A 14,055-nucleotide genomic window follows, 5' to 3' on the forward strand; every position below is an offset into this window, starting at 1 on the left:
CCTATCAAGATGCTTTTTCCACTGCTCAAAATGGTGAACTCGTCCAATCTGATGCCTTTTCATGCTTCTGCTGTTTTTTGTTTCACCTCGTCCATGTTGGCAAAACATTTCCCTATGAGGACCTTTTACATCCAGGGAAACAAAAAAAGTCACTTGGGGTGAGATCAGGTGAATAGGGAGGGTGGGGCATGGGTCAGGTCGATTTTGGGCAAAAACTGCTGACCACTCAGTGCAGTGTGGGTAGGTGCACTCTCAAATCACCCATCATGAAATGGGCAAATGCATTGATGGAATCTCCAAAAAAAATTCACTGAAGCTGAATGTAGCCTCTCACAACAATGCTAGCTGGTACACTGATGTCGATGGGTTCCTAGAATACTAACCTAGTTGGGGAAGCCTGTACTCCAAGCGCCTGCCCTCCAAAAGATTATTTTGTTTTTCTTGGGACTCCCTCATATGTGTGTCTTGGGTTGTGATATACAATGTAATTTATTTTTATTTTTTATTTTATTTTATTTTTTTTGAGTTGGAGTCTCACTCTGTCGCCCCAGACTGGAGTGCAGTGGCCGCTCCTGGCCATCGCAGCCTCGACCTGCTGGGCTCCAGCGATCCTTCCGCCTCAGCCTTCCGAGTAGCCGGAATTACAGGCGCGCACTACCATGCCCGGCTAATTTTTTGATTTTATTGTAGAGATGAGGTCTTGCTGCCCAGGTGGGTCTTGAAATTTAAACAAGAGTGCAGACACATGGTCTTTTCTAGTGCGTATATTTTAGGATGGGGAAGGGTGCAGAGAGCAAGCTGACTTTTTCAGGCCACGCAGCTCACGAGTGGCAACGCTGGAAACAGAGCCTGCATAGGAACACCCCCTCTTTAATGAGAAAAAGTCCTACTCCTGTCTTGTTAGCCTAGGACACTCTGGGAGGGGGATGGCTGGGAGAAGGGGCCAAATAATTCAGTCCTGCCTACCTGGGTCACTTGCCCTTGGGGAAAATCACTAAGTTCTTTGCCCAGGACTGGGGAGTCTCTGCTCATTCTAACCCTGATCAAGGGTAAATGCAGGACCCCAGATTCCCTGTTGCTGAGTGGAGGGTGTTTCAGAGGAGACTTGGCATCACGCTGAGAACTGATGGTGATGGGGAGAGAGGAATCTATGGATAATGGATCTAGGTGGTTTAGCTCACAGCCTGCCCTGGGACCGACTGCCCTGTCCTAATCTCATGGTTCTGGAAGGAAGATGATCTTGTTTGAGAACCTCTCTATTAATCCATTTTGTGTTGCCATAAAGAAGTACGGGAGACTGGGTAATTTACAAAGAAAAGATGTTTATTTGGGAACATGGTTCTGCATGGCACCAGCATCTGCTGGGCTTCTGGGGAGGCCTCAGGAAGCTTACAGTCATGGCTGGTGGAGAGGGAGCTGGTGTGTCACATGGTGAGAGCAGAAGTAGGGGGTGGGCAGAGATGCCACGTGTGAACTCTTTCCCCCTGCATGCTCAATACCATATCTGACCTCTGTTCTCACATAAGCCTCAACCCAGATGCCAGACTTCTGGTTGTCTAGCGCAAGGCGATGAGTTCTAGACATGCTTCTTTCCTTCTGAGTGTGCCTGTCCTCTGCAGGAGATTGACAAGTCAGACAGGTCCCTGCATACTACAGGGGTATGGCTCTACCTTCATAGATCTCAACCACTTATCAGAGTTCAACACTCTCATCCTGGTGTTCATATGAAAGAGACATGAACAGCAGAGAAGCCATTCCTCACAGGGCATCCATGCCTGGTCTCTCATTAGACCCCTGATGGGTATGGGGGAGAACTTGACTATCCATCACCTGACGTTGGTACCTGCACTTACCTGCCCCTTCATGATGATGTGGAGCAGATCACCACCCAATCACCTTAATGACCTTCCCCCATCAAAGGGAAGGGTTAAAAGGACTCACTCATGAGTAACCATTTGCCATTGCCAGGCCATTGTGGCCACTGCCTTGCTAAGCTATGGGTGGCCATGTGCTTTGTGAGCTATGGCCAAGCCGAGTTTTCTTAAGCTTTGATCTCCTCCCCTATCTTGGAGAGGTGAATCTCCTCTCCCTCTCTCTTTCTTATTTAGCTTTAAATAAACTATATTCCCTAATCTAACTTCTGTGCAATTCTTTGCATCTTTCATGTGGCATCGGATCACACACCAGATATCCCTCCCCGCAGTGGGCCTGACCTAACATTCTGGAGGCCCTGCTGGGAGTGTGACTCTAACACTTTTGGAGGACCCAGAGAGATCTAACAGAGACATTTTTGGATTTCAGGATTGTAGATAAGGTCTTGCAACCTTGCATTGCTTTATTTAAAGTTGTTTCATTACTAACTGACAACCGCTTTCTAGAATGCAAATCCTCCCAAGTGATTCCCAGGGCAGGATTTACAACCCTCATTTCCAACAAGAGAAAAGAAAAGCCGGGTGGCTTAAAAGCACATGGTAACATCAGAATCTGCACTTCCGTTGGACTCCAAGGTGCTGCTTCTCACTCTACCACCGTTCCCAATCTCTCTTTTCTTGTTCTTCTCAACCTGCACATTGGAACGTCTTGAAACACCTGGGGACAACTTTGAACACTTGCATGATGGGACCACCTGGGGAGCTTTAAAAAGTATGGATGTCTGACCCTACTTCTGGGGATTCTGATGCCATTGATTTGGGCGTGGCCTAGGCATCAGGATTTCTAAAAGGGGATTCTAATGTGCTGGTAAAGTTAGCAGCTGTTCTCAATGGGTTTTCAAAGGCTGGGGTGATGTGAGTTAGGGTCGCTAGCACTGGTCTAACCAGCGACCCTAACTCACATCACATCTCACATCTATGGGTTTCAGGAAGCAGTCAGACATTTAAAAAATTACATTTTACTGCAGGCCAAGCTGGCAATCTACCCCACCCCCTCAGCAAATCAAAAGAAAACCCCATTAGATGTAAGAATAGGACTGCCCAACCTTTCAATTCATGGTTTAGCATAATAATCACTAAGAATCTTTTGGCTTCCCAGTGGGAGGCAGAAGGCCAATACCACTCCTTAACTAACCAAAGGCACAGAGATGATAATAAAACCACCTTTTAGCTCATGAACTTGTGAACTAGAAATGTCTGGCAGGTCTCCTGCAAAAGGCAATACGATCAGGAAAAGATCACCCCTCCTCTCCTCTCCTCCCATCAGAAGTGGAGAGCTATCAATCTCTGAAGTGGCAGTTACCTGGGCTCTACCCTCTTTAGCATGCCAATCATTGTGAAGGTATATCAGGCCTATTGTAAAAAGCAAAAGGTGTGGTTTCTCATACCTTTGCCAGCTCTGGAATGTCTACCTTTCTTTCCTTTCTTCTTCAGCGAATAAACTTTGTTTTAAAACTTTTGCTGACCTCTCTAAAATTCATTTTAGGGATGAGCCAAAGTATCCACGAGTTTTGCTCCTCACCCCTCCCAGCATCAGGAGGACAGTATGTTTGCTCAAGACATTTCGAATCCCCGAATCCCCGTGTTCAGGACTGTTTCCTTTTCTTAGAGCAGTGCTTATCAGGTCTGAGTGTTGATCACAATTGCTTGGAGGGCTTGTTAAACCCTAGATTGCTGGGCTCCAACCCCAGAATTTCTGAATTTAGTAGGTGTGAGATCTGAGAATGTGTATTTCTTTTTTTTTTTTAGTTGGAGTCTCGCTCACTCTGTCGACCAGTCTGGAGTGCAGTGGCACACTCACGGCCACACCAGCGTTGGCCTGCTGGGCTCCAGCGATCCTTCCGCCTTAGCCTTCCAAGTAACCATAACTACAGGTGTGCACTACCAGGACCGGCTAATTTTTATTTATGGTAGAGATGAGGTCTCACCAAGTTGCTCAGGCTGGTCTCGAACCAGTGGGCTCAGGTAATCCACCCGTCTCAGGCTCCCAAAGTGCTGAGGTTACAGGCTGAGCCACTGAGTCCAGCTCAGAATGTGTATTTCTAACAAGTTTCAGGGTAGTGCTGACGCTGCTGGCCAAAAAACCAGACTTGGGGAATCACTGTCCTAGGGGCTGACAAAGTAACTTAGAAAAATGTTCAGCTTTTTTCAGAAATCTCTACAGAAATTTCTACCAAACAAAAGTCTATACAGTTTTCTTATCAAAAAGCATCTCCTCCATGCTGGCTTATCTCTGCCTAATGCTGGTCAAATGCCTCACTTGGGCTTGTATCTTTTCTGGGTCACTGTCAGTCTCTGAGAAAGGGTAAGGGGTGACTCTTGAGGGAAGCATGCGGCATCCGCAGAGAACGGTTATTCCCCGTGATGTCCAAACAAACCAGCCGCTTCTGTCTTTTCTTGAGGCTGTGTGAGCTTCCTTAGACCCCCAAGGTTCAGCTGGGACTTGGGGCTCTGAGGGGAACTGGATCATCACAGCCAGTGGTGAGATGATAAAGCCGTTCTGGGCGGCACCACGACCCCACATCTTCTTTCTCTTCTAGGGGTATATCTCTTGCATGTATCAGCAAATGTGATCTACCTTTGGTTTATCTGTAGGACTTATAAAATAAATTAGTATGAAAGGAATATACTGCCACGATTTTGGATTTGGTGAGATCAAGTGGTACACTGGGGCTAACTCTCACTGGCTCACAAGAACTGATTTTGAGCATTTCAGTGACATCATATTGGTAGCTTGAAGTTGGCTGTTGTGGGAGTGTTTACAACACAGAAATTGGCACATACTGCAAATTGGGAATTTTTTTCTGGAGAGCAAATTTATCAGCACACTTCTGGTTGTGTATTTATTTTTTCACATTGCTTAATAATAATCCACAATTTTACTCCATTGGTTCAACATGCCTTTTGGTTCAACGTACATTTTGCTTCATTGGTCCAACACATCTTTGCTTGGCCATACTATGTTTTCATGACCTGCTTATGTAATAAACACAGATGAATGGAGTACCTACCCTGCAACCAGGCTCTGGGGATATGGAGATGAATGAGGAAAAAGCAACATGACAAACTTCCTGACCACAGGGGCTCCCAGACCAGTGGTGGGGAAGATACAGTCACAGTTTCCAAGGGAAGAGACAACCATAGTTTCCAGTGATAGTTTCCATGGTTTCCATAATCTGTCTATGATAGATACCAGCCACAAGGTGTTTCAGAATCAAGATATTTCACATTCATGGGTTTGTCATGAGCAAAATAAAGCAGAGTTTTCAGTATTTTCATATATCCCACCATGAATATCTTTGAACGATACCAAAGACCTATTTTTACTTAGGTTGAAACAGAATTCTACATTTTCCTCTCTTCTTAGAGCCCTGATTATCAAGGATCTTGAAACTCTCTCAACCCACCTTCTGGAGTCTCCCTCAACCATCTCCCACCGTGGCAGTGTGAGCATCTCGAACTACTCCCCAGTGGACGGATTGTCGAAGAACCGGGAGCAGCAGATGAGGCTGGCAGAGGCAAGTCTGAGGCTCATGGGCACCTCTGCATGGGCCTTGTCCCCGTCCCTGCAAGGGAGATGCAAACTCATGATTGCACTAGTTTTCACCCCATCCACGGAATAGGATGGGACTGGTTCCCACACTTGTGCCAACACTGTGTGCTATTATCCAATGCAAACAAAAATCTGATAAAGAGAAAACAGCATCTTGTTCTTTTCGTTTGTATTTCTTCTTCATAAATGAGTATACATTCATATATAGGAAAAATTCTATTTAGTTTGAACAGAGTGCCTCTTCTATTTATCAACATCTCAGCAGCTGGATACCTAGAATAATATGTTAATTAATATGCTCGACCTCTCCTCTTAAGAGACTTCATGGCTTCTTTGGCCTATGATTGTTTGGGGCACTATTTCCTAACACCTAGCAGATGTGACAGTACTAGGCTGTATACACAGGAGTTATCTTAAATCCCTGCATTCACTGCAATGTGTGATGTGTGCTGTTCCCACCCTGTGTACAATTCCCTGGATGTTTCTGCATTCTTTTGCAGTAGGAACCATTACATAGAAAAAGTAAGCTGTGGGTTAGGTACACTTTCCAGGTGCCAGCCTATGATTCCACACCTTTCTATTCTGCTAGTTGAAATGCACTCGTACGTGCCAACACTATGTTTGAAAATAGCATCCCAAGAAAAAGTTCCTCATCTCTGTCTGCAGTGGACTCTATGCCTCTGGGGATTGGTATGTCTAAGGGGAGAATCCATGATGAGAACATGTACACACAGGTGAATGACAGGGGCTATAGGCTTCCAACTCTCACACTCTGTCTTCACCACTTCTTGTTCCTGAACTTGGCTTATATTTGGTCACCAGGGGCCACAGGGACTCTTTTTAAAGGGTTGGGATCTTAGCATCTTCACCCCACATTGGCCTCCTTTGAGAAAAATACAAATCAGTGGAACCAAGTGACCTTTTAAAGCATACAGCATCCGTGTCATTATGCAAAACAGCACACTCAGTAGAAGCCCCAACCAGGAGCGTGAGATCAAGCTTCCGCAGAAAGGAGCGTCACCCAGACCCGCAACGCTTCAGCAGTGATGTTTAAAGTAACAAGCATCGTGTGTTTTGATGATAAGAAATAATGGCGTGTCCCATGGAATGAATACTGATGGGGGGGTAAAGTCAAAAGACGGATGTTGCTCAGCAAATCAAAGGAAATGACTTGAAAAGTCCAGCTCTCTGGTTTATAGAGGCTTGTTGCTCTGTGATGAGGCAGAGGAGGCTAACAAAAGGGTGTTTGAAGATGTAATGTATGCAGATGGCACCCAGAGGCCTCTGAAGGATGGAATAGTCTACTCCGGCAATGTCTCCTGATGAAGTGTCTGCAAAAGGTCATTTATCGCTGAGCTCCGACTCTTAGTTCAGAGCAGACCACCACTAGTTACTTTCTTGGGAAGCCCAATCTAGACAGAATTATCCAATTCTGTTTTTCTTCTTGATAAAACTCCAATAACCTGTTTTCATACGCATATCTGGTCCCTATAGAGGTGTAGGCTCAGCTCTTGTTCAATGCTGAGGGCAAATAATAATTTTCTCAAACATCTGGTTATCACCACTGGGTGGTCTTGTTTTGCTGTAGGTTTTTCTAAGTTCCAGGAACCTATTTATCTACTGCCACACATTTTGTGAGAAAACTTCTGGGCTCTCGGCAGTTGGCTCTCTTGGGTCCAAGAGCTTCCCAAATGTGGAATGCACAGGATAACCATTTTAGAGACAGAGCTTTCCCTGGGTACCTTCTGACTTAGCCCTTGGAGAAACCCTGTTCTATTATGTTGGTAATGCCACATTCAAAGAGAACAATATACAATGTTGGATTTTTGTTTTGTATCTTAATTTCGACTCCCTGCCCAGTTTCTCGGTTGTTTAATTCTTCTTCGTTCTAGCAACGACACAGTGTTCTCCTTGGGATGGGTGATGTGGTGGTGGTCAAGGTGAAGAGAGCAATAATAGATTCTGGAGCTGAAGGACACTGATACTGAGAACAGGCTTTTAACTTTATAATGGGATTGGTCTTAGAAAAATGGCTTCACTCCTCTGGACCTCGATGACTTACTTACGTCTTTTGTAAAATTAAGAGAAGAATACCCACTGACCAGGATCGTAGTTAGGATTAAACAATATCATTGATCAATCCCTCGACACATAGGGTGGGTGCTCAAACTGACTTTAGCGTCAAGCAAGACACGGAGAGAGTTCACAGAGGCTCTCCTCGCTCAACATCCTTCAGCTTTCACAGTCAAGTTCTTATTTGGAATTCAAAAATATTGTTGTTTGTTTCTGGCTTCTTCAGCTCACCCTTCTTGGTCCAGATAAACCGTGGTTTTCAGAGTCTTTCTCATCCTGATGAACTTCTCAAACATCTTGTTTATTTTCATATTATTCATTTAATTTTTTTTTTTTTTTTTAGATACAGAGTCTTACTCTGTTGCCCAGTCTGGAGGGCAGTGGTGTGATCATAGCTCACTGTAGCCTTGAACTCCTGAGCTCCAGCGATCCTCCTGCCTCAATAGCTGGGACTATAGGCACACACCACCACACCTGGCTAATTTTTGTATATTTTGTAGAGATGGGGGGGGGGTCTTCTATGTTGCCCAGGCTGGTCTGGAACTCCTGACCTCAGGTAATCCTCCTGCCTTGGTCTCTCAGAGTGCTGGCATTACAGGCATGAGGCACCGTGCCTCTCCTCACACGCTTTTTAAAAAACATCATGTCTACCCAAGCTACTAGACACAAATGGAAAATGTTTGTTTTCTGGTGGCAGAGACTGTTTCACGCTTACCCAGCCGTATGCTAAACGTGCAGCGCAGTGCCTGGTGTGTAGCCAGGAGATATGTGGTGAATGAATGGATTTACCTAAGTTTTATTGCTTTTCAAAGTGAGTCTAAAAGGCAGACAGCTAAACAGAGAAGAAATGCAGAACTCCTTGATAAGCAAACAACATAGCATCCACTGACACTAAGAATCCATTTCTTCCCTGGGGTGGGAGGGCTGGCTGAGTCTTAACCCAAGTGAACACCACTGTTGTTTCAGGGCTTCCTCCCGTTACGCCATTGACCATCAGGAATGTTCACGCCTCCAGCATGGTCACTTCCATCAAGAAGCCAACTCCCATCAAGGCACACACGTCTGATGGCCAGAAGAACCTTTTTTTTTTGAAAAACAATAAAAAACTTCCGACTTCCCCTCCACCAGCCAACCTGGCATCAAAGAGCAAAGAGGCACCGGAGACTCCTTTAACGAGGTGGGAAACGTTTAATGGTCAACTCAGTAGCTGAGTAACAGGATGATGGCACAACAACAGGCAGACCATCAAGGCTGGAGGTCAGAGCGTCTGAGCCAACGCCCACCCCGATGGGGTATAAGAGGGCTGGAAGGGAGGAGGGCCTCAGACTCAGTGGCTCATCCTTCCCAGCTGCCTTGGACTCCCATCAGCCCCAGCCTGACAGCATGACTTCCTCCTGCAGCTGCTCATCCTGCCCCCTGGTTTGCACCATGGCTCCCGGAGCGAGAAACACTCCCGTGTGCTCCGTGGAGGTTGGGTGCCATCCCGGCGCAGAGGCCTATGCCGCCTCTCCATGCCTCGTGGCCAATGTGGCGCAGGCCAACCGGGTCCGCGTGGGCTCCACCCCTCTGGGCCGCCCCAGCCTCTGCCTGCCCTTCAGCTGCCGCACTGCTTGTCCCTTGCCAGGGACCTGCCACATTCCCGCTAACATCGGGAGCTGCGGGACCTACGGCGAAGGCACCCTGAACGGCCACGAGAAGGAGACCATGCGGTTCCTGAATGACCGCCTGGCCAACTACCTGGAGAAGGTGCGCCAGCTGGAGCGGGACAACGCGGAGCTGGAGACCAAACTCCGCGAGTGGAGCAAATGCCACGAGTCCAGTGTGTGCCCGGACTATCAATCCTACTTCCGCACCATCGAGGAGCTGCAGCAGAAGGTGAGGCTGGGGCGGCCTGGGGTGTGCTGGGTCTGAGAAGGCAGGAGAGCGAGCCAGAAAAATCCCCGTGAGGCCCAAAGAGTTTTGGGTTTTTGGATTCTCCTGAGATGGGCCCAGAGCGCGATGCTTTGCGTGCGAACGTTCTTCTTGGTTCTCTTCAGATCCTGTGCAGCAAGGCTGAGAACGCAAGGCTGATTGTGCAAATGGACAATGCCAAGCTGGCCGCTGATGACTTCAGGATCAAGTGAGTGAGGCCAGGAGGCCCAGGGTGACTCCTTCCTCCACCCTACGTCCCAGTGCCCAAATACTTGTAGAGTGAATTACTGTCCTTTTCCTTCCTTGATGGATTTCCCAAATTAAAACTTTTGTTATAATCAGAACTAATAGAAAGTGGAAGGGAAAATACATCACGAAGTCAAGCATGTATGCTAATCTTTATTTCCCCAACATGGAAGATCAGGGAGCCTGAGTTCAATTTCATTAACCTGGAGCAAAATGAGGTGATTGCAAGGACGAATTGAGCCAAGATGGCCATTGAGTTTCAAGTATGAGTCAGGAGGAGTCAGTCACGAAGTCATTGTCCAGATTTAACTAGGGAGCCCTCAGGTACCAGGTGTGCCCACTAGACTCAAAAAAAGTAACACAAACAGCTGAAAGCAGGAATAAGGAACAGGACATACACATTTAGGCACTGGCTACTGCCAGTCCTGGTTAACTGGCAGCTCCTGCAGTGGCCTGAATGCTGCTGAGCTGGGTCCTGAGACCTATGATCTCAGTTAAGTTAGCCAATCTTCCTGCACCTCAGTGGCCTCACTGTACGATGGTGACGTGTGTATTGTACAATACACAGCTGAGAATGCTTTTCTAGACCCTGAGCTCTTTGAGGAGAGGGACTGTGTCTAGTTTGCCTTTGAGGCCAGAGGGATCAGCAGAGTGAGCAAGCGGGACTCCAAGGTGGTGAGGGAGGTGGGATGGGGCAGTCGAGAGGGCTCCCGTAGGCCACCCCACTGACCCACCCCTCCCGTGATGGAAGGCACGAAAGTGAGCGCGCACTACGCCAGCTGGTAGAGGCAGACATGTGTGGGACGCAGAAGCTCCTGGACGACATGAGCCTGGCCAAGGCCGACCTGGAGGCCCAGCAAGAGTCCCTGAAGGAGGAGCAGCTCTGCCTTAAGAGCAACCATGAGCAGGTGTGGCCCTGGGCACTGGGACGGGGAGGGTGCTGGGCACACAGGAAGTGCCCCATCCCAGGTTCTTGGCTGGTGTTAGATGAGGCTGACGTGGGGCTGGGGTTCAGGCGGCCCCAGTGGAATGTGCAGACTTGCTGTGGGTGCCAGTAGGGTCTCCAGATGGGCCCCTCCCCTTGCACCTGGCAGGATTGTCATACCAGCTTGTGTGTGGGGTCCCGTCCTCCCGTGTGCTGGGGTGGGTCCAGGTGCTGCTGCTTGGTCAAAGGCCCTTTCCTCACACAAGGTGTGTGTCCCTTGTGTCTCTCAGGAAGTGAAGATTCTGAGGAGCCAGCTGGGGGACAAGCTGCGGATCGAGCTGGACACGGAGCCCACCGTGGACCTGAGCCGCGTGCTGGGGGAGATGCGGGCCCAGTACGAGGCCATGGTGGAGACCAACCGCCAGGATGTGGAACAATGGTTCCAGGCCCAGGTGAGGGGGCTGCCAAGTGGAGGGGGATGCCGCTTTCATGTGGTGAGTATGCTGACCATGCCGTGTGACCACTGTGCTCCAGTCTGAAGGCATCAGCCTGCAGGCCATGTCCTGCTCGGAGGAGCTGCAGTGCTGCCAGTCCGAGATTCTGGAGCTGAAATGCACGGTGAATGCCCTAGAGGTGGAGCGCCAGGCCCAGCATACCCTGGTATGTATCCCCCATCCCTGTCCCTCCACTATGAACACTGTGGTGGCCTGGTGGTAATTTATTTTGGAGGTGTCGTTAACCATGTCCTCCTACCTGCAAAGTCACTGATTGTCAATATGTCTTTTTGTCTTTATTATCAAGAGCAAGTGAAACCCAAATATATACCTTAAAAAGTCAATTTCTCCTTTTAGTAAAATATATTTAAGAATAGGCCTTCAGTGCACAAAAATTGATTGAGTTCCAAATTTTTTGTTAGGTTGGCAATATAGGGCTGGATAATATGCAATTAACTAGGCTTTGGAGTACGTGCCTATTTGGACAAAACTTGCTCATAGTCAACTTGATGTATCGTAGTTCTAGGGTTTGAGTGCCTGGATTCTGCCCTGTGCTGGGTTTTCATACTGCAGCAGGTCTGGCCACTGTCATCAGCATTAAGTTTCAGTTCATGTAGCTGTTTCCCAGAGGCCTTGGGTGTTTCACCCCCTCATTTCCCTTCGCAGAAGGACTGTCTGCAGAACTCCCTGTGCGAGGCCGAGGCCCGCTATGGCAAAGAGCTGGCCCAGATGCAGAGTCTTATCAGCAACGTGGAGGAGCAGCTGGCTGAGATCCGGGCTGACCTGGAGCGGCAGAACCAGGAATATCAGGTGCTGCTGGATGTCAAGGCCCGGCTGGAGAATGAGATTGCCACGTACCGAAACCTTCTGGAGAGTGAGGACTGCAAGTATGTGGGATTGGTGTCATCCCTGGCCCAATCATTTACCCAGTTCTTGTGAGGTCGTCAGTGCAATGGAAGGCCTGTCTCTAGGTAGCACGAGGCTCTGTGTAGACGTTACCCTGTCCCACCTGTATACTCTGCGCGTTTGATAGAGTGAAGGGAATGACTATCCTTTAGAGGACATTTACCAGGTCACTGCTAGGACTGCTTGGAGTAACCATGGACTGATGAGAGTTAGAATTTGGCTGTTCCTTTAACAGGAGATGTGACTGTAGGTTTCTGCAGGTTTTTGGGCTCGCTTTTCCTTTCTTAAATTCTAGTAATTTCTATCCTATGGGTGGGAACTTGACTCTCATCTAGAACACGTTAATGATGGCAGCATTTTAGAGACCACTTAGTCCAACCCTAGTGGTGCATCTAGGACTCATGGCTATGACTTCCGCTGGGTCCATGTTCTGTTGTTTTGGAGTGGGAATCCCTTCCTCACACCCCAAATATCCCCGAGACCCCATTCATTTCCCCACCCCTAACTTATCTCTCCTTGTTCTCTCTCCACAGACTCCCCTGCAATCCGTGCTCCACCCCACCCTCCTGTGGGGCTCCCTCCTGTGTCCCCCGCACTACTTGTGGGCCTGGGTCAGCCTGTGGTGTCAGCACCGGGGTCCGATTCTGAACATCTGTGGACCCGCAGGGGCTGATGAAAGTTGGGGGTGTCCAAAGAGAAATGCCTGTAATACATTTAGAAAACCTGGCTTCTAACTATGACTGCCTTTCTGTATGCTAAGGCCTGTCCAAAGGCTGGAGTCACTGGGAATGGCGGAATCTTGATGGGAATCCTTCCCTCCCAGCTCCTGGTTTTTCCAGATGAGTTGACTGGACTCCACCTCCCCATGAGGGCTCGAAATATTTTACATTAGAGAGATTGAAGAGTGAGATTTAGATTGAAGAAGCATTTTGGGGTGGGAGTCGGGCATGGCTTAGAGTTGCATTTGTACTTCTAGGACACCAATTTTAACTTTAGATTTTCATAGTCTGTGTCGAGGGACATAAAGAAGAAACATCACTGTCTGGAATCCTCCACTTTCATTGGGTTGTTCCTAGCATCTCCAGGCCTGGATTATGGCCCCCTGGGAGAGGGAAACTGAGGGAAATAGAACCAGATTGTATACCTGACCAGACCCCTCTTCTTCCCTTCTCCCTTTCTCCTGGTTCAGTGGAAACTTCCCTGGTATCAATCCTGAGGTCTTTCTACTCAGGAGTCCTACCTTTCACCAAGGACCAGGCTTGCCTCTCCTAGGGCAACACAGCTTCCTCCAGATGGCTGATGTAGCTTCTTGCTGTGTGAAGGGGACTTTCAAATTAAGAAATCGCTGTTTATTCTCTAGAAATTCTGACTCTCAAGACTAGTCTGGCAAAAACCCTTCTCCCCATCTAATTTTATAGTAAAATTTGAACAATGACTTTAATTTCTTTTCTAGCACATTCTGAATCGAAACCTATTGATTCAATGGGTGGAGAGCTGCTGGGCATAATGATTGAAGGGTAATGGGAAAGATATCCTTACAATATTTTCAAAATGTTATACTTGTTTACTATGCTCCCACCTCATCTTTTCCCACTTTCTGGCTTCCTTACCATGATCCGCACACCAGCCACTTGACTTTTCTGTTCCTTGGATGCCGGGATACCTGTCCCTGCCCTTCCTCCTCTCTGGAGTGCTCTTTTCCATGCCACTGATGTTCCGGTCAGCGGAAAGGACCTTCCTCTGGGAGCTCCTGCTTGACCATTCAACTGAAGTACTCACACCCTCCAGCCCTCTGTCCTGTTCCTCGGCATCTCCCAACAGCTGAACTCGCTCGGTATCTTGGTATCCACTCGGAATCCATTGTTTCCCTGATTAAAGTGCTTACTCAGAATTACCAATTGTTCATCGCTGCATCCCCAGAGCCCAGCCCACTGCTTGGGTAGAGTAGATGTTCAATAAACATCTGTTGAAAGAACGAATGCTTCTGGTCCTGACTTTGTCTCTGACTTGCCGTGG

General features: G+C 48.0%; 1 protein-coding gene across 1 annotated transcript; it reads left to right on the forward strand.

Moving 5' to 3' along the window:
* The first annotated feature begins 8,902 nt into the window (after positions 1-8,902).
* On the forward strand, positions 8,903-12,687 carry KRT38 (keratin 38). Its single transcript, XM_008071959.1, has 7 exons — positions 8,903-9,432; positions 9,594-9,676; positions 10,466-10,622; positions 10,930-11,091; positions 11,174-11,299; positions 11,800-12,020; positions 12,573-12,687. Exons 1-7 carry the CDS (start codon positions 8,941-8,943, stop codon positions 12,685-12,687), a joined length of 1,356 nt encoding a protein of 451 aa, XP_008070150.1. The 5' UTR covers positions 8,903-8,940.
* The last annotated feature ends 1,368 nt before the right edge of the window (positions 12,688-14,055 follow it).

Source organism: Carlito syrichta, unplaced genomic scaffold, assembly GCF_000164805.1.
Source record: "Carlito syrichta isolate Samal-C Ts95f unplaced genomic scaffold, Tarsius_syrichta-2.0.1 Scaffold314793, whole genome shotgun sequence".
NCBI classification, from domain to species: Eukaryota; Metazoa; Chordata; class Mammalia; order Primates; family Tarsiidae; genus Carlito; species Carlito syrichta.

Bases quoted from the DNA above. Each gene is read 5' to 3' on its own strand.
- KRT38 (XM_008071959.1), top strand. From the start codon at position 8,941: ATGACTTCCTCCTGCAGCTGCTCATCCTGCCCCCTGGTTTGCACCATG. The intron at 11,300-11,799 runs GTATGTATCCCC...TTCCCTTCGCAG, and splicing joins GCCAGGCCCAGCATACCCTG to AAGGACTGTCTGCAGAACTC. The intron at 12,021-12,572 runs GTATGTGGGATT...CTCTCTCCACAG, and splicing joins CTGGAGAGTGAGGACTGCAA to ACTCCCCTGCAATCCGTGCT.